The sequence below is a fragment of the Anser anser genome (assembly GCF_964211835.1).
Source record: "Anser anser genome assembly, chromosome: 2".
In the NCBI taxonomy this organism is placed as follows: domain Eukaryota; kingdom Metazoa; phylum Chordata; class Aves; order Anseriformes; family Anatidae; genus Anser; species Anser anser.
Window position 1 is genome coordinate 2,943,975 of NC_139721.1, and position 20,628 is coordinate 2,964,602.

General features: G+C 42.5%; 1 protein-coding gene across 10 annotated transcripts in view; it reads left to right on the top strand.

Moving 5' to 3' along the window:
- Positions 1 to 20,628, top strand: part of TSNARE1 (t-SNARE domain containing 1) — a 471,236-nt gene that overhangs the window by 195,435 nt on the left and 255,173 nt on the right. For all 10 annotated transcript variants that reach the window (XR_014579369.1, XM_083823324.1, XM_083823323.1 and 7 more), the window contains one exon: positions 17,333 to 17,423. Coding sequence is in view for 9 of the 10 variants with exons in the window: in XM_083823324.1 (XP_083679450.1) it covers positions 17,333 to 17,423 (91 nt within the window). In the remaining variant the exon portion in view is untranslated. The remainder of the gene's footprint in view (positions 1 to 17,332; positions 17,424 to 20,628) is intronic.

The following is a 20,628-nucleotide window of genomic DNA, read 5'->3' on the forward strand; positions in this document are numbered from 1 at the left end:
TGGTAGGGTTTGTACAGCAAACGGATTGCCCGGTGTCTTCCTCTGGCTATCAGGATCAATTATCTCTTAACCGAGTTTTGTGGTACTTGTCTCTAAGTGAATTAATTATCTTGTTCAGGGCTGAAATTTAGAAAAGCTTTTTGGGAAGCCAAATGAATTGAGAGTGTTTTCTTTTTTAGTGAGAAGCTAGAAATGGCTTGCACTTGACTCTTTCAGAACTGGCAGGCATGTAACTTCTCACGTGATGAAGCCTGCCAGAAAAAGTCCCTTGTAAGAGCTTCCTCTGCATTTCTCATCCTCTCCTAATCTTTTCCTCCTTAAACCCAGCTGGGAAGTCCAGGTGAACTGCGATTACTTCTAGAGCATGTGGGAGGCATTGCTGCCATGCATTGCCTAGCTTCCCGTGTTGGAAGCAGGCTGGTATATATGCTCTCTCTCCGATGAATAGAATAGGATTAGAATAGAATAGAATAGAATAGAATAGAATAGAATAGAATAGAATAGAATAGAATAGAATAGAATAGAATAGAATAGAATAGAATAGAATAGAATAGAATAGAATAGAATAGAATAGAATAGAATAATAGTTTGGTTGGTAAGGACCTACAAAGATCACATACAGCCCACTTTTCTTTCCATTGAAGAGGGGCTTCAAGGTAGAATGATAAATGCCCAGGTCTCAATGTGATGAAGAGCTACATGCTCCCTTGTCACCTAAATATATCATCTGTCTTTCCTAAATCTCTCTGCCCCTTACACACACGGGCACATACACCCAAGCGGAGTTTTCCTCTTTGGTTTACTGAGTCTGCAAGACAGGATAAGAGTGACAGCTCTCTGCAAAGTTAAGAATCAAAACAGAGCATTTCAAATGTGTTTTCTCTGTTTGCTAAGTCATTTCACCAGTCAGCACTAAGTGCCTGTAAAAATGTTGCTGCTAAAATTCAGAGCTGATGCAAAGATCAGTGGCACCACTGAGGAGTCTGGAGGAGCTGGTACCAGTGTGAGGCTAAGCTTTTTCTAGCACCATGTCTCTGTATATCCAAACAGAGAATTATAGCTAAGAGAAAGCACTATGAACTGTGCTCATAAAACTGGGATGCATGTTGCAAAGTGGTGACCTGAAGTGGGTCAAGGAACTTGGCGTGGATTCCCAGGGATGGCATTCACAACTGTATGAACCATTAAATACTGGGTTTGGAGCAGGAAGGTGATGATTTTTTTTTGTTCTCTCTGTAACTAAAGAATTTGCCACTGGAACGCACTGTAATGTTTTCAGTGTTTGTGATTTTAAGGGATTGTTGCAAAACTCCAAAAAGGATCTGAAGGAAAAAGAAGAAATAATTGAGATCTGGGGAAAATATCTTCCTTAGCAAGCCTTGTAGCACAGCCAGTTTAGTTTATTCGAAACGAGACTGAGAGGTGACTTAATTACAGAGTACAAGCACCTTCAAGGGGGGAAAGCAGTGGCGTCTAAAGAGCTCTTAAATCTAGCAGGAAGGGGAGTGACAAGAAATTATAAGAAGTCAACAACAATTGAGGAATTAAATAAAAATTAAAATTTAAATTAAAAGGAATTAAAAGGGGGGGAAATTCAATTAAAAATAGTCTTGAATGTGGTGGTCCAGGGAAACTAGCCCCCAAGGGTTTGGTATGCTATGTTTGATTCCACTTGTGAAATGAAAGAGAGGTTGAGAAGGTATCTGGAAGTCTTTTGAACTGCTTTTTCCGAGGAGACATTTGCAGAACAGAAGGAAAAGCTCGAACTATGCAAAGACGGGCAGATGCTGGAGGTGAGCAGGTCTCCCCTCCTGCCGGGAGCGATTCACACATTTCGGCAGAGGTGTTTTCACTGAGCTGGTCACACATAAGCTCCCTTTAGTCAATGGAGAGAAACAGACACTTTTGTGGCATATAGTTTGCCTGTACTTGCCTGTATTTGATTGGGTTATTCACGTTTGGTGACTGTACCTGGGTATGCTCCATACCTTTTTATTTCTCTTTCCCCTTTTCTTTTTAATTTACAAAATAAATCTGCACTATATTTCAAGGAAATAAATAATTTAGTATTATTTACAGAGTGTGTGGGAGCCATCTCCCACCTTGCACTGATCACCCATCAGATCTCCAGGTATGGTTTTGCACCTGGACTGAACTAAACTGGATGTAAAATTAAAATCGCTATGTATGTTTCTGTTAAACCACACATTTTCTGCGGTGCCTTTTTGAATCTTCCTTTTAATAGCCATGAGATGGGTTGTGGGAAGCTACAATTAAAAAACACAGATTTCAAGAGGTGAAAGGAGAGACCGTATGCGGAGAGCACCTGGAAACAACTAAGAAAAATAGTAACAAGGCCAGAAAGGCATATACCGGAGCACACTGTCCGCTTTTGTTCTCAGACATCTTGGATTATAAATAGAAGATAATGGAATGCAGCGTCCTGCAGGAACCGTGAATAATTAGATGGCTGATGTACAAGAGCAAGTGGAGGTCACACAGATAAACTAAAATAATGCTTGAGTTTATAGGAGAAAAAAATGACTTGGAAATGACTTTAGCTGGCTTCTTTTTTTTTAATGGTAGGAAAACAAAATATATAAATCCTGAAAAGCAAAAGCTCAATTCAAGACACCAGTGCAAATCGAGAGTAATTCCATTAAAGCTAATGGAATTACGTCAGTGTAAGACCGGAGGTAAGTTCAGACCCAATTACATCTTGCTCCCGAAATGAGATTTCGATATTGTTTGCTAGTGTTTGTATTGCAATGAGAGTCCAAATGAGAGCATCGTATTGCTGAACTGGGTGATGCTCCCTAGAACCTCCAGTCCCGGTAGCCAAGGTGCACAAAGTAAGAGATCAGAAGCAAAAATGAGTTCTGCATATGACAGAACGGGAAACTGAGGCGGAGAAGTAGCCAAAACTGCAAGACAGAAGCTACTTGGCTCATAATTGCATTCCTTTCCCAGTAATATTTTAAAAAGAAAAGCAAATGCCCTGCTCTCCGGGGGAGCACTGCATGGCCAGTGCTATCTGTGTGGCGGAAGGCTTGACCTTGGAGTCACTTATGAAATAGGAAACAAACAAACAAAAAGAAAGTAAAAAGGGGTTGCTGATGGGAAACAGCAGGATGTGTGGCTGGAAGGTGGCAGCTTTTGGTAACCTGAGTTTTTGATCTTCTTTTAAAGAACAGAGTTGCAGAAAATGCAGCATAGACATCTCCTTTTTAAGGTTGTTTCTCCTTCTTCTTCTTTTGTTTTTAATACTTTTTTGTTCTTCCAATCAACATGTGGAGGAATACTTATACCAACTAGTACAATCACACGGTAAAATTCCACCTTGTCCTGCAGGTAAGGAGTAGTTATTTTCTTTGACATGAGAAATTGTTTTTGCGAAATACGGAACATGGAAAGAGCCAACATCTATGAAAGAGGTTCTGTTACGGTCACTGCTTTCCCCTGAACCCACAGTTTTATTACTTTCTTGTTATTACTTGACATCTGTGTGGTTTCGGGGAGACACTAAGATGCTCTGCCTTTTTAACAATGCGGAGAAATACCTTAAATGTCCCCCAGCCATCCCATCAGTAAAGAGATTTTCTCAAGAGTCCACGACAGCTGTTACTGAGCTGTTGGGCTCTCCGTAACAGAGTGCTGCCTAAACTGTGGTAAAATTTTTATAACCTCTGATTTACTGTCTGGACAGTATCAGGCTGCCTGGGGAATAGTAGACGAGTTGCTGTTTTGACTTGAGTGACCATCAAGACTACCAGTGCGACACAGGAAAAATAATGTGATATTTCAGTCTGATTTAATAACTAAATTACGGAGTTCCCTTAGGTCCTTGTTTCTCGATGGCAAATCCCCAGCTCCACAGAGGTAGTAACTGCTACAGCTTGGACTGAAGCCTAATGGTGAGCAATGGTAGGTGTAGCTGAACGCATGAAATTTTGGGCAAATCTCAGTTTGCCGTGCCAGGTATTGGGGCTGGAGTCGTGAGCCAAGGGGAGCTGAAGACGTGCTGTCTTCAATATTAAAAGGGGAGTTGATAAATTACTGGATTGTCTCTTTTCAAGAGTGATTCTATTTTGGTCCATGGGAGAGAGAGCAGGTGATTTGACTAGTAGATTAATTGATCTTTTTTCTTTTCAAGTAATTTTGCTTGCTGTTTTTCAACCGCTTCACATTTGGAGAGCTACCACGCCAATACCGAGAGTGTTAAAAAGGCAGCTGTCCAGGGAGGGGGAGCAGAAGGGAAGAGGAGTATTTCTGCAGTATTTTGTTCTCCATTAAGAAAAAAGACCCTAAAATTACATAATCACTGGCTGAGCAGTTGAGGTGGAAATCTTCTTCCCCATCAGTTTCCCTGCCACACATCCAGGCATTTGACAAGTTGATTTTGTACCGTTGCTCGAAAGCTGCTGCTGTGGCTTTGCTGAATTTACTTTCTGTTCTTGGGGAGACAGTCCCGAAGTCCTTTCTTTGTAGTTTTCTCTGACATCTTTCAACCTCCAAAATAATAAAAATAGGGCACACTTCCAAAGCCGCATTAATTCGATACGTGAATATAAGAGATTGATAAAGAGTAATCAAATTCATCTGATTCAGCAAATTCCCTCGGTGGAAGCTTTTAGGGCAGATAAGATTCAGTCCCTGACAGAAATGTTTTATCCTCCGTGAGAGATAGTAAAAGCATCCCTTTATTTAAGTCTGTTTGGAAATGTGTTTTTGGCCTGGAAGTGCGAGCCTGCCGGTGTGAGGGTGAGATGGCGCGGGGTGCATGAGGCTCCCTCGAGCTATCAAGGGCTCCCAGCAACACCCCCAAAGGAAAAGCGTCCCCGTTTTGGGAGAGGAGAGGGAGAGGAGACACGGCATCGCACCGCAGCGTCTGCAGATGGATAAGAAGCAGGTGATAAAGACTCATCCACGTGAAAAGCAGGAGCACCGATTATGAGCCACCTCTACGTCAGAAAATTATGTTGGACTCACCGGGGGTGTAAAAATTGCCAAAATCTTGCTGAACCAGGATTGTGCTTGCATGTGACAGTGAAGTCCCAGTAACGTGCTGAGTTGTGACTGGCTGCAGGGCCACCCTTAACACCCTAAGGACTTTAAGGTGCACGTCAAGACTCGGGCCTGGCAATGCATTTGGTCTGGCAGAGCGTATGTCCACTGCCTGATGTAGCTGCTCAGAGGAGCTTATGACCACAAAATATCCAGCTAACGTTAGACTAATGGGGTGAAATGTACAGGCAGAACATTCGTGTTTGACAAGTGCAGCTAAAAATATCACCAGGCCTCTTTGCCGTTCCACGTACCATTGACTTAATGTTCTTTTGTGTCATTAATATGGGAAAGCAGATAATCAGGAAGCAGTGTGTATATATTTATTTATTTATTTATTTATTTATATTATTATTTTTTTTAAAACTTGTATGATTGATTTGGGGCTTACCAAATATTTTGATAAACTCTGATGATTGAACAGACACATCCCTTGGGGGCTGGAATTTCCCCTTGGACTGAAGCGGTTGGGAAAACGGTGTTAAGGTCTGGAAAAGACACCAGCCTAGGCAGACTGAGTCACAGGATGGTGTTGGCTCAGAAGGGGCTTCTGGAGGTCTTCTCGTTGAAGCCCCTGCTCAAGAGCAATGCCGACTGCTTGGGTCTTCATTGTGTGACATAAACCTTGGTTTAGGAAAACAGCAGCGTTCAATAATGTCTGATAACTTGTTCGTGCTGACTGCATGTCTTCTGAGTCTTTTAGGGACAGGGGGAAGAGACCCAGATGAATGATCCAGGCATAAGATTTGATACAACTTGCGGGTTGGCAGTAGCAGACCTAATTTTGGGGGTTCTCTATGCAGGAACCCATCAGTCTGGATGGCAAGAGAGCTTTAAGAGCAGGAGAGCTGCCTATCTCCACAAAGCAGGTTTTTCTAAGCCTTTGGAGGGAGCAGGCAGTAAGTTCCTACAGGACTTTAAGCAAACAGAGTGCCAACATATGTACGTTGGTACCTACACAGTGGTGTCATCCCGGTTGATAGGTGATTAGGTGGCTGGCTTGGATGCTACATATATTAGAAATTATGAATGTGGATCTCTTCGAGTATTTGCATGCCGTGCAATTGAGTAGAGTCCTGAAACTAAACACAAGGACTGGTTTGGGACAGCTGTCAAATTTGATGTCAGTGAAAGAAGTCACGCTGGATGGCAATTACCCCCAAAGTCTCATCTGGGGTAACATCAAAACAACTTAGAATCCAACATGTCAGAGGTGTTTGGACCCCAAAAGGCCAAGGGACTTTCTGAATGTGGCACTACCATCTGATAGCCAGCCCAGGATTAAGGTACAAGGACCAGAGATATGTTTTAAGAGACACTTTTCTTTTTCAGCGTGGGAAAATGTGCTTCCTAATCTTATGGTTTATCCTTACCCTTTAACTGTAATGGTTTCGTTTAGGGATTATTAATTCAGATTGCTCAAAATCAGTCCAAGATTTGGAGCTGGCACGTGCCTCCTGGTACTGCACAGCACACGCTGTGTAGTACGCTTGAGTTAGCTGGCAAGCAAGCAGGAGGTGAAAACCTCTCTGTGCTCCTTATGAGCCAAGCCAACATCATTTACCCAAGATCTCACGTCCCTGAAGATCTCCAGATCTTCATTCTGCTCAAGAAGTCAGTTTCTGTCTGAAAAAAAAAACACACACTTTTCTGTCCATTTGGGAAAGAAAGAGAAAAATAAATAAAAATATTTAGGATCGCTCCCTGTAGCTTCTTGCATTTCAGTCTGACGCTGTCGTGATGTAAGATCCCTTTACTTTTTTAAAAAAAATTGGTCGTATGCTTCAGGAATACCTCTGCTGTGGTGCTTTAATGGACAGTGCTGCTGTATTTGTTTTAATTTGTCAGCTGGATCCATGTGCACAGCCCTTTGGCAGCTGTTGCATAAACCTAGCATGCTTGCAATTTGGAACGAACGTCTGGCTTTTAAGCACTAAGAGCGCAAGGAAGCATGCTTGGGCTGATTGCTCTGCTATTACAGTGCACTGAATGTGACTTTCTCTGTTTTCTTTTCTTCTTGTGTACCTACCTGCACATATGCAATGATTTGCACAACATGGTTGTAAATGTGTAATTTTTTAGCTTAGTTACATCTACAATAGCTTGCGTTGCACCAAGGCGACAGAGAATCCGGCCATGGAATATTTTATTCCGTTCATAAGCCTCAATTCAGGAAGAGGAGAAACATTATTGATCTTTCATCAGGTAATTTTCTTCTTTCAATTACCTGCAGTGGACTCTTAAAAGCAATTCCTAAACTGAATCCATTTCCCCCCAGAGAACAAATTTGCTATCAGCAGCAAAGGTTTCTGACAACGGGACCTACAGTTTTCACATCTGAATGGATTGGAACAACTGGATATTTCCATTGTCCTTCACTATAAACAGAGTTGCTGTATCTGGGTTCATTATGTGCTTGGTCCATTGCCTTGTGCCGGCAGAAAAAGATAGTCTTGCCTTACCCGAAACAAACCTCAGAGCCTGTCGGTTTACGATGAACTTCCTCAGACCTTTTATCCTGTTTGTTTATTGTTTTACTATATATTTGTGCCCGATTATTAGGGGAATATCTCTTTGAAGTTTAATTTTTTGGACCACTGGCAGCGCATTTTAATTGTTACTCTCCCCCCTGGAAATATGTGTCCTTCTGGCCACAGCCGAAGATGTTTTTGCCACGGGCCATGGCTGGCGATTTGCACAATTCCCGTAATAGCAATGCCTTTTGGGTGCTGGTGCAAAATTTATTGCCCCACAAAACGGGGTCTTCGTTCACATGGTTACTCTTGCGGGTGTTTTATTGGCCAATAAAGGGCCTTGTGTTTTTGTAATCTAACTGCTAGGCTGCTTTATGATCTGTTGTCCGCTGGCGGGTGGTGGGGAAGAGCGACTCGTGGCACTTTGGGAATTACACATTATTGTCACCTGAGAGCCTGAAGGATCTTTAAATTGATGAAATGTGGGGCTGATCAGCGGAGAAGCCTCACAAGTAGCATTTCTTTTAATAGTTTCTCTCTTATTTATTTATTTATCTATTTATTTATTTATTTGTTTGAAACCTAATCATTCCTGAAAAGAGACAATTTTTTTTTTCTTTTTTTTCTGCCAGCTAAATTAAAGCGTTGCTAGAAAGACGATGCAAGGCAGAGGAAAGTGTAAGTTGAATGGAAAGGACAGTGAAGGAGACAGGAAGAAAAGTATTTAGAGATCAGGAGCTCAATATTTTAAGTGTATTGCACTCTGCACGGGATAAATATATTAATTTCCCGTGCATTTCACAGCTTGCCCTGATGTTCAGAAAGTTGCAGAGATGTCATTTAAAGAGGCATATGAAGTATATAGGATAGAGCAATAGGTGGTGAGTTGACTGTGAAGATCCATTTCTCTTCCCAGCACAACTCCTTTTAGTCATCGCTGTGCTTTTAGAAAATGAAATGCAGTATGAAAACAAATAAAGCCGTAACAAAAAATTTTGCTCTCAAGCAAACACAGTTTAAAGCTGTTTTCCATCATATATTAACTTCTTTTTTTTTCTTTTTCTTTTTTACCCTCTCTTGCTCAAAAATCAGAAAAATCAGACCTTGGCACGTGTGCCTCAAGGGAATGTGTTCAGAAGGTGCCAACCCTGTCACCAACTTTGACTTTTACGCTTCACGTTGTACTTTGAAGTGGCTCTTTCCGCCAGCTGGCTTCCCTATCTGCGTACTGCTGTTCTCCAAAATCCCTTCCAGGGCAGGAACAGGAGGAGGAGAGAGAAAACAGGACCAAGTCGTGCAGCTGGGCAGGGGCTATAGGGTCCGGTTTGGGAACAGAAGTGTGTTTGAGCACATAAAGTCACTACATTAAGATTGTGGGGTTTTTGTGGACAGAAAGGTCTTTGTGTTTATGTGCTGTGTGATACGTGAGAGGTCCAGAGGTTGCTTTTTCTGTTTAGGAAGATAAGATCTTGCTGCACATGGGTTCTGCAGATGCATGAAGTAGACTTTTCTGGGATGGCCAGATATGCTGAAATCCCAAATGCCTAACCCCAAAATCTTCATGCCCCATCTTAATGGGGTTTCCAGGTGGAAAAGAAAAAATGTCACAAGAAATCCAGTTTGCAGGATCCTTATACACCTGTCTTGGAAGCCAAAAGCTCTGCCACTATCTCTGCTGTTTCCCCTGCCTCTGCCCACTGATGGAGCTGAAGCAAATTAAATGAATTTGCTAAATTCTCAGTTTCTCTGTATGACATTTTGCCATTAGTGGATTTTGCATTTATCTTCAACATCTGCTGTAAATACCAGTCCACATGCATTGTCCAGACAGCTTAACAAACTGATATTTAGGGTGAAACATTTATTAACGTCAATAGGAGGGTTCATGAAGGGTTTCTTCAGTGTCTAAAACATGCACTTCTAACAAACCTGACAACCCATTGCTTTCAGTACTGCTGTTTTTTTGAAAGCGTCTTCCCATTGCCTGCCAAGGAGATCGGCACGTATTACACCTTCCTCTGAGCTGGGCTGTGAGCTTCATGGGTACTTTTCCTCCGTTTGTTTGTCGTCTGGGACAGGGTGGTCCATATAACTTCACTGGATACGTTTCCTTTGCCAATATGCTTCCTTCTGAAATACGGAGCACTCAATTCCTGCTATGGTTAAACACGAAGCATTTGCTTTTGTGCACTGGTGCAGTGTTTCGTGGATCTTTGCATGTTTAATCTTAAAGCTGAGCTTCTCAGAGATGATAAACCATCTTTTTCTTTTTTTTTTTTTTTCACTTTAGACTACAAAAGAATTACTTGGTCATTGTCTTTCTATTTAGATTTTTTTGCTAGTTAAAGGATGGACATTTTTCACAGGTTTATAGGACAACCTGTTTGCTACACATTGGCAATTCAGCGGTACAATCACTGCTAATGCCTTTTCTTTCTCACTTAAATCCTGACCGAGGGATTGGGTTTAGGCATGTTGCTTAATTTAAGTATACACATAGGAGTGCCTTAATACCTCTAGCTGGAAATACACAAAAAATAGCAGCAAGCTGAAAGGTGTTTGTTTGCCTTACATTTCTTGCTCACTTCACAAAATAGCAAAACACCTCGCGGTCGTTTGAGTGAAATGGTTTCATTTTTCAATTAAAATTGCCTGGTTTTAAGCAAAGTTGGCTTTTCTTAAATGAAACATGACTTTTCTTATGTGAAAATGCCTCTGTCCCAGAAATCTGTACAATTTATTCCCTTGTTTCATCTATTTCCTCTGGATCTTCTTGCCACCGAAAAAAAATTTGGCAAGAAAACACAGGAAACAGCAAAAACATCTCTTGAAAAACAGAATAAAGCCTCAAAAGATCTGCATCTCTTCAACAAAACTTTTCATACTCAAAAGTGCAAAGCACCAGCTCTTTTATTAATGATGGTTTCAGCGTAGTTTCTCAAGGAGAGCGAAGGCAATCGATCAGTCATTCACATCAGTAAAGTGCCCTTCATCTTTACTTTTCACAGCGCCGTACTGAGTATTAAACCCACGTTAAATGCTAAAGCTAAGAGAGCAAGTGTGGGAAGGATAATAGGCTAAATTAATCTGCAGGGCAATTTATCTACAGGCCATTTGTCCCTGTCTTTCCTACATACATGTCTGCGTGTAGGACACATTCTTCCACGCTCGTCCACCCCAAATCACTCATCAAGCCTATCCAAATTGCTTCATCAGTTGGGATTCACAGAAAGAAACTGATAAAGGCATTGGTTTGTAAGGAAGGGACTGGTTTGGGGTTCACCGAAGCACCAGAAAGGGTCGGAGGGTTTTTGGGGCAAGCAGAGGTGGCAGTTCCCTGCCCTCATGTGCACATCCCTCCTTGTGCCATGGAAGGATTTACGAGAAATTCCAAAATGGGGGGACCCAGGCTTCTTCTCTTTCCGGTGCTCTTCCCAAATGCAGAAGCTAATGCCTACAGGAGTATGTAATATGAGAAAACGTATTGAAGAAGATCCGACGGTTGGCTTTTTTATCTGCATGAAGTCCATGGGATTTTAGTATATTGCTTCTTGCATTTTGCATCTGTGGCTTTCAGCCTCTGCTCTGAAAACAAAACAAAACAAACAAAAAACACAACAAAACAATGACCAAACAAATAAAAACAAGTAAAACAAACAAAAAAACTTAAAACTAGAAGTTTGCGTAAATTGGTGTCCAAGTCCTTAATGTTTCCCAAAAGCATTGGGGATTAGAAACATAAGACAACGTTTAGTTTTCTGGAAATTTCAGGGAAGGGGTACAGTTTCTAACCCTCTTGTACAGTATATAAAATATTTTCTGTGTTTGTGGACTGTGTGCGGGACGCAGAAAGCACGTTGTTCTCCCCGTGTCTCTCTGCAAGTTGTCGGGCTCCATTAACTCCTGCTGCAGAGTCCAAAACGAAGCAAGCCTGAGCCTTAGATGGGCGTAGTGCTCCTGAAAAACCTGGGAAGACAGCTTTCATCCAAACTTCGAGTAAATTACTGGAAGAAAGACATGGTAACAACTGTATGGAGATTGCATGTTGCTTTCTGGCGTTGTTACAGCCACCTCCGTGCCTCTGAGAGCTGCTGGTGAAAAGCAAGCACGGGTGAAGCTATCAGAATACTCATGGTCTGATGATATTTATCATAGGGTGATAAAAGGATTATTGGGTCGATACCAGGAACACCGGTGACTAGTAAGAGCTCACAGAGGGCAGATGAGGTCCGAAGGCTGGGCAGGGAGGGACCTGCCTGCTTTTTGCAGAAACACGATGCAGGACAAGGGACTGCTTCAGTGCAACACGCATTGCAAGAATGGTTAAAAAGAAGTCATCTGTTTATTAGCACCTACAGGGAAAAAATGGCTATTGTGATCAGTAGGCACCAGGGTTCATCAAAATGAAATTGTGGCAAATTAAATAAATTTCTGTCTCTGATAAGCTAAGAGGCTTACTGGCTAATGAGAGGGAGGTGTAACATAGCACCGTTCCGGCAAGGCGTTTACAAAGGATCCAAGGGGCTCTTTTATTAGGAAATAAAGTGAAACTCGGAAAATTAAAAGTGAACTGGGGAACGGTGTGGGTGAGAGAAGGAGAAGTCACTTGAGAGGTGACTACTGGCAGCGACGCCGCTAAGCTGCTTCCCGTGGGGTCCTGCTTTGAGTGCTCCCTGAGCTGTCAGTAATGACCCGACAGATGGAGTCTGAGGCGATGCTGATCTAATCTGTAGGTGATGCGGGGTTAAGAGGGGGTCTTATATACTGTACTGGACATAATTTAGTTGAAAAACGCAAACCTGCATTCCTGGCAGCAGGTCAGTGAATAAGCTGCTTGCAAAGAGTGGTCAAATTCTGTAGGGGAGCAGCATAGACTAGGGCAAGCATTCTCCCTATTTTAGCAACAGTTGCTTCTTCATTTTTAATTATTTGTTTTTAAGAGTCAATAAAAATACAAATAAATAAATAAATAAATAAATAAATAAATAAAAAGAATACTGCCTGATAGGTATTAAAAAGACCATGAAAAATTTAACTGGGGTTTGCAGCGTTGTTAATTGCCCTGGTTGCATTTCTGTGCTGAAATTTATGAGGACTTCTCCCTGACTTCAAGTCAGATGTTTTAATCCAGAACCTGTGCATATTGTAGCTGCCACCCTACAGCCATATTCGTCTCCAGAGGTGACGTAGCACCAGAGCCAGGTGAAATACCTCCCCTGCTCTTCCCACACAACCGCAGACCATCCCCTGTGCTCCATGAAGAAAAATAGCACCACGTCTCCTAATACTTTCAAGTGACAAGCAAATTGGAAATCCATGATGCTTTTATTATAGGACATTGTGTGGCTTGAAACTTGGAAGTAGCACTACATTTTTCTCCTGAGTTTTACCCGGCTGGATGATTTACACCCATGCAAAAGGGTTTGCTGACGGAACAGAATTAGAACTCTTATTTTGCTCTATTGTAAATGGTTCCTCAGCATGCAGAATCAGCTCCTGAAGAAAAAAGGGGGAAAAGAAAAGAGTTCGGTTGTCACTGTGGAGCCAGAACAAATAGATTTATCCGGTCTCCCTTTGGTGACTTTAACAATACAGTAAAGATAATTTAAGGCTTGGTAAAACAGCTGCTCCTCCCAGCTCATCTTTCTGCTTTGTTTACATCTGCAATAAATACTCAGAGGTGAGAGATGCCCCCTGCTTTCATCCCTTCCTGCTTGCAGCAGCAGAGCCAGCAGCCCTGGGGGACGAGGCACGGGCTTGTCCGTGGCCGTGAGCTATAGCAGTCTAATGCAGCACAATTTTCCATCCTATTGGTGTTTGCTGACACAACTGTTGGACACATCAGCCTGGAAATATCCGTAGCTCTGCTGTAGGACCAGCCCAGCTGCACGGGAGACACCCAAAAGTAGGAGGTTACTGCTGTAGGGTGGGCTTCTCTGCAGCACCTCTGCACAGACGATGAAGGACCTCCATTGGCTTTGGGGATGGAGTTTTCTAAAGCCGAATGCCTTGGTTAGGTGGATAAAGGAGTATCAGAGCCTTTAGGGACTGAAAGTACTCCTTGTTACTCCATGGCTGTCCCTGTGGCCAATGCATAAAGTCCTATATGTGTGCATTTAGAGTCTGCTGAGTCCTATTTTCAGCCCCTGCAGTCCTTCACAAAATCCAGCTGTACGACAGGCAAGAGGCTGGCTAAAGTTTTACAATGCGAATAATTTCCTTGTGCGTGCTTGATGCACCCTTACATATTTATGTCTCCGACAAATATGGAATATATTTAAATGCAGATACTCAACCTATTTCTGCTTGAGCCACAGATTGTGCTGCTCAGTGCCCTGCTCCGTGTACTGTAATTTTTACTTTCTTTGTACAAGAAAACTGCAGGGAGTGGTAAGCATTACAGCTGCTGTGTAAGAGGCAAGTGAAGGGTTTAAGGAATGCTCTGCTACCCAGCTTAGTTGTGCCCAAGCCTACTTGACCACCCAGCTCTTTAAACGCCTGCTCCATTTCTGTGTAGTTGAAGTGTGCCAAAGGAGATACTAAATCGAATGAGGTTTAAACTAGTATTGTAAATGTTTCCTTGATCTGTACCTGAAAATCTTATTATTGGTCTTATATCAGGGATAGATGAAAGTAAAATAAGCTATTCCTTCTATTCTAAGTGGAAATGCCTTTCACCTGCTGCAAACAGAAAACAAAGCTCTTTGGGATTGTTGTGAGTGGCAGCAGGCACGGTGTGGCAAAGCAAAGTCTCTCCTCTGTCGGTCTTCGTGGTTGCATTTGGGGTCTGATTATTTTGCGTTGACCTGGTCATTCAGCCTCTACGAACGGCACAAGCAGTAGTGAGGCTCCCTCGTTCTGTCCCTGCAGAGAGCAGAAGCAGCCGTCACCACATCTGCATCTTCGCTAGGCTCATTTTAAAACGGGATGAATAAATTAGAGGTACGATCCCTCAGAGAGCAAGCTGTAAGCAGTTGCATGCCCCTGGGGTTTATGGATTCAGTGGACCATAGTTCCCTAGCAGAGAAAACAGCAGCCATAGGAAACTCTTAGGCAGCAGCGTGCTCTCTCTTGTATTATTTAGCGCATTGTCTTTGCAATCTCTGTGCGTACAGAAACGCACAGCAAGAGGTGTTATTCTTCCTAAGAGATGCCCTTTTTGTTTTTACTCTTAGAGTGCTAATTTTCACAGTACCACGGTAGCCAGATAAGTCTTTTACAACGTTTATGTTATAGGCACTCTGTATCTCCATAGACTATTTAACTTGCTGTTGTGTGGAGGACTTCTTCAGAAGCACATTGTATTCGTCAGAGACACCCCTTTAATTAACTTGCACACTTCCATGGGGAGAGGAATATAAAGAAAGCTAATAATAATAATAATAACAATAATAATAATGACGTATCTTGTTACCATTACATATTAAAATAAAATGCTGCAGGGGGCAAGTTTCAAGGCCCCTATTTTTTAATGAAGATCTTAATAGCATTTAATGTAAATTAAATATAATCGTTGTCTGATTCCTGAGCATTTCTCTGAGGCTAAAGAATAAGAATTTAATTGTGCTGGCAATATAGTGGGTAATGCTAAAATCAAGCACTAACTTGTTAGTTAAATGCACTTTGAATTAAGAGGTGGAAAGCAGAACTTTTAGTTTTTGTACTCCTTCTCCCAGTTTTTTTGTAGTAGCTCAGTGCAAAGTTTGTGTGAGGTGTGGATTTATTACACGAGGTATCTGACATCAAATTTGTATTAGAATACAAATGTAGGAGACTTTCTTTAACTTTGGAAATTGGGCAGGACAGATGCATAAGCCTAACAAAACTTTTTACTTTGGGGATGGGAAATTGCTGGCGTGTAGATCCCTGACTTGTCCTGTAGGCAGATAATTTAATTGGGTCAGCATGGCAACTCCAGTGTTGTGAAAGGCTCAGTCTTGAGATGGCTCCTCAAGGAATTCATGCCCTTCGTGGCAAGATTTACTTGATTAAAACACTGGGGCTGAGGCTAAGTGTGTAGTCCTCAAAGCAGATGATGTGACAGGATTCAATTCCCAGCTCCCTCTCTTGTAACAGTGTGGAATACCTGCCTGTGGTGGATATGACCTCTTCTATCTCAAATTAAAAGTGATGCGATTAGTCAGCTGGTGTTGTGGGTCCTGGGATCATAAATAAATGAAATGCATTTTGATGAATGGATCCAGAAATGTTATCTTAATTTAACTAATGAGAGCTCAGAGTAACTACTTATCTGATCCAATCTTCTCTTCATATTAGATTATTTTTCTTTCCTGTATGGTATCTGTGACTTCTCTGCACTTGCTCTTACATCTGAATTACTGTTCTGCAGCTAAGAGATGTCATCTTCATGGTATGCTAAGCTTTAATTTGTCTACCTGTTAAGTACCGTGTATAAACTTAGTGTACTTTTATCCTAGACAGGATTTTATCCAAGGATTTTGTCCTAGACAGGATTTTTTATCCAAAACATGATCCACCTGTTTCGTCTGCACAGGGAACATGATTTAGTGGGTGAGAACTTTCCTAGGGGGATGAATATTGCAGTTCTGGGTGTCTATGTCCGTCTGCTCTGACCAGGTGGAATTGACAGTGGAGTGCTTGCTGAGAGGGTTCAATGTGTTTGTAGCTAAAGTTGTGTTTGGAAAAGTCTGTGTTCGGGTGCTGTAAGATGCATCTTACAAGATGCACTTTCTGCAGAAAGCAAACCTTGAAAGAGTTGGCCTCCATCAGTGCTGACACAGCAGTAAAGAAGGAGCTGAAGGGCTGGGACTGGCCCTGGGTCTTCAGGACAGAGGGGCCCTAATGAGTTGTCTTATCAGTTTTTTAATCAAGGAACTCCATTCACTCTACATCCCGCCCACTCTGAAAAAAGAGTAGCTGACAAATGAGTTTTTCAGTACAACTGTGACTTAAATGTGTCCTCTAAGGGAGAAAAACAGATTGTTTTCTCTCGGTGTTTTTTTGAGCCTTTCCTGAGTTTTTTGATTGAAATATAATTGAAAGCCACCCCTTTCTCAATAAAAAGATCTGAAGTTCTCTCTGGAGAAGTGTAGAGGCTGAAAATACCCTGATGACCTTATGATGCTTGGGAACCAGGGGACTGAGGTAATAAATGCCTTTGGGCAGCGTTTAGGTCTCTTCCCCCAACTTTGTGTGGTCCTGAGCAGAGACACCAGCAACCAGTCCTTAAAGAAATAATGGTTCTGGGAGTTGGGGTGCAAAGGAGGGGGAGAGCTATGGCTGGAGGGGGGGCTGGTTTGGCTCCCTGCCTGCCTCTTTCAGTGCTGGCAATATCTTCTTTGGAGATAGCATGTCGTTAGCAGGGAGGTGAGGATGGTGAGGAAATCCGCCCTCCTCAACATGTGCCTCCTAAGCAACCCAGCTTTTTCTGGACAAGCCATCAGACAGCTCCCCAAACACATCTCTGTCTCCTGTACAACCCTACTTTTGACAATTTCAGTCGCAATACCGACTGCCTGTGATGACCTGGCTACCTGCCCGCCCTCCATTTTCACCTTATCTTCCCCCACTGACTTCGCAGGCCTATTGTCTGTGTGCTGATCGCAATAGGGACGCTTGGGGTATTTCCTTTCTAGGATTTCCTACGGCCTCCTCATTGCTGCTCGAGGCCCTGGACTTGCACAGTCTCGCCGTGGCTCCGTGTGATGTGTGGTGTGTTGTCTCGACCACTCTGCAGCTTGATGAAGTTCTGTAAGTGTCTCATTATGCAATTAATTTCAATTGCAATTCCCATCGTCTCTCCTCCTCTGCAGGCACGCAACCCAGCAAGAGACTAATAAAACCATCACGACTAGCACCAAAGCCATCAAGCAGCTGTCTGAGGTTGTCAGAGGCTCATCCAGGGTATGTGTCATTCAAGATGCTGTTGGGAGAGGGTGCTGGGCCTTGTGGAGGGAGGAATAATGAAAAAAGAAGTGGGTAGCGGGTGCTTTAAAGCTGTTAACTCCATGTCTTATTGTAAGTTCCTTTCCTGTTACACAGTAAGCATAGCTTATGTTTCTAAATCGCCAGTGGAAAAACAGCTGCAGAAAGCAGTTTTCCCCAAACCTGGGTCATTTGGAACTGGAAAGCAACGATCAGTAACAAAAGCTAGCTCGTATCTTTCTCAGGGGCTCCCACAGCTTGGGTGAAAGTACTCCAGAAGTTGTCCAGCTCTACATGGGTGTGTAATGGGGTATACTCAGTAGTGCAGTGGGTGCACTGGGTGCCGATGGGTTTAGAAATGTGTTCAAGTGTCCAGAAAGAGCAGAGCAGTGCATTTGTCTATGACATTCATTCAGTGCTGTATCCTGGCAGGCAGGCAGCGGTTGGGACAGATAATAACTGGCTATACGGCCAGATCAGAGCTGAATTTTGAATTACAATTTACCCCACATCAGTTCCATCTGTTGTGTGGACAGACTGGTCTTCTGCCATCAGGAGGTTCAACTCATATGGACATCATTGTCAAAGGAGTATGAGTGCCTCCCATTCCCTGGTCCCCAGTGCAAGGGCTGGACAGACAGATGATGTCTGACCTTTCCGTAAAGGCCTTTAGACCCCAAAATGTTCCTGCTGGCTTTGGGCTGTGGTATGCATCTTGGGGAAGAGCAGCAGCTCACCGTATGGCATCCCCGGGGAGCAAACTCCAGCTGGTGTGAGAGTTGAGAAGTTTCACCCACATAGCAGGTGATTCAGCAGCTGAAAAAAGGACAATTCTTTTCTCCTTGACTATGGACATCAGTTTTCTATCATGTTGTAGCTTCTAGCATCTGTGTATTTTCTGGGTCAGAAATTTACCCGAATTGGGGTCAACCCTCACTCACTTCTGCCATTCTCCAAAATCCTGTACTACAACACTGTTCTCACCATCCTCACACCTGGAGGAAACTCTGCTCTTAAAATAGAACAGAGCTTTGTCCAGGTGCTTTTTACAGACCAGATTGAAGTCACAGAATCACAGAATCACAGAATCGTCTAGGTTGGAAGAGACCTCCAAGATCACCTAGTCCAATCTCTGACCTAACACTAACAAGCCCTCCACTAAACCATATCACTAAGGGCTACATCTAAACGTCTTTTAAAGACCTCCAGGGATGGCGACTCAACCACTTCCCTGGGCAGCCCATTCCAATGCCTAACAACCCTTTCAGTAAAGAAGTTCTTCCTAATATCCAACCTAAACCTCCCCTGGCACAACTTTAGCCCATTCCCCCTCGTCCTGTCACCAGGCACGTGGGAGAATAGACCAACCCCCACCTCTCTACAGCCTCCTTTAAGGTACCTATAGAGAGCAATAAGGTCGCCCCTGAGACTTGCAAGCAGGAGTCTGAGAAAAGGATTTAAGAGTCAAATCACCCCAGGCTACCTTTATAACTGGTAGAAGACGATGTGCAATTCATCCCACCTAAAAAACGAATGGATAGTGGCATCCTCCAGAGGACAGGGAGTGAAGCACGAAATGATTGTTCTCCATTTATAAGTATCAACCTTAATATTTGGAGGTTGTTAACACATTGCTTTGGTTCATGCTGGACTGCAAGGCCTATTTTTTTCCTTTCTCTTACACACTCTGAGAATAATTACATTTTCTTGATGAAACAAAAATTGTCTTTTTGGAGGTATGGAGATCTGGGCTGTTCCGTGCTGATCTCTGTCTTCCATTTTCTGACATAAATTGGGACCAAAAGGGAATGAGCCAAGGGCACGTTAAAACCAATTATAGTGTCACACGAAAACGTCATTATTAACCTTTGAAGCCAATGTTGTGTCCACTGAAAACTGTCAGCAGAACAGCTTTTACTGTCATGTGGAGCAAAATTGCTAAGTTAAAGGGGGAATATTTAGGAGCTGAAGGAAATTGACACATAAACAATTATGGTAATAAGAGGAATAAACTCACCACTCTCTACTGGCATCACATAATAACTTTTTCTGCTCCCTGGTCAATTCATTTAACAGATTTTTTTCCTTAAACTCTTATTTTCTAACCGTGTGCAGTTTAAATAATTAAACCTACAAATTTTTATATAAAGTCTGTAGTCCTTCTCCCTTATATAGAATTAATGATTCTGGTGGGTATCGACTGCTGGGTCGGCAAGTCCCTCTTGGGGATCTGGGTAGCATTTCAAACTTTCTTCCCATAAAATTTCTCTCAGCGTGAAAAGCCTTCCATTAATTTGGAGCTTTATAGTCATTCCTTCCAATCCATTATTCTATGTATTGCTTTGAATGCACACACATGGAAAACCAGAAAAAAAAAAAAAAAACAAAAAACACGTTTATTTGCTTATTTTCCAGCCATAGTGCAGAGCCAGCAAGGTACATGGTGGGAGTTTCTCCGACTTCCCTTGAAGCTGCAGGTGCTGGTGGCGTCAGGACTGCCCAACTGGGCAACCTGGTAGTATTTCAGGAGCAAAGATACTGATATAAGTGGATCAGTGTGATACAAGGCAGGAGACTGATGTGAAATAGCACATGGTTATTTTAGGGCTTCGTTTTAAACTAATCTCAAAGGGCTTAAATAGAGAGGATCTGGATTCCATGTTTCTGTAGGATGAGTGCTAGACCATTAGATCAGCTCTCCAGGGTGGCAATCTTGTCTTATTTTGTGTATGTAACAAAGTTTATAGACCTTTATTGGTAGAATGGGAGTAATGATATTTGCCCTGTTCTAAAAAAGGTTTTAAATCTTTGGATGATGAACTGTACAACTAAGATATCCTTCTCTACAAAAATACTACCATTAAAAATTAAAGATGTTTATCGTATCCTTCATGAAATACGCTTTTGCATTCTTAAGCAGTTGTCTGAAAGGGCTGGAAGTACTGTAAAGTGAACATTTTGGAGTAGTAGCTTTAGCATATATTGGGTTTTGTTTGCTTAGTCTGAGGCTGGGTTTTAGTAAGTAGAAGCAGCATACAGTGCTACAGCCATTTTCTTCTCATTATGGCATTAAGGTCTTTATTTGCTTGTGCTTCATGAGTCTTCAAGAACAGTTATGGAATTGAGACTCCTTCCACGTAGGCAGGCAGGAGAGAAAAAATACCCCCCAGTATTTTGCTGGCAC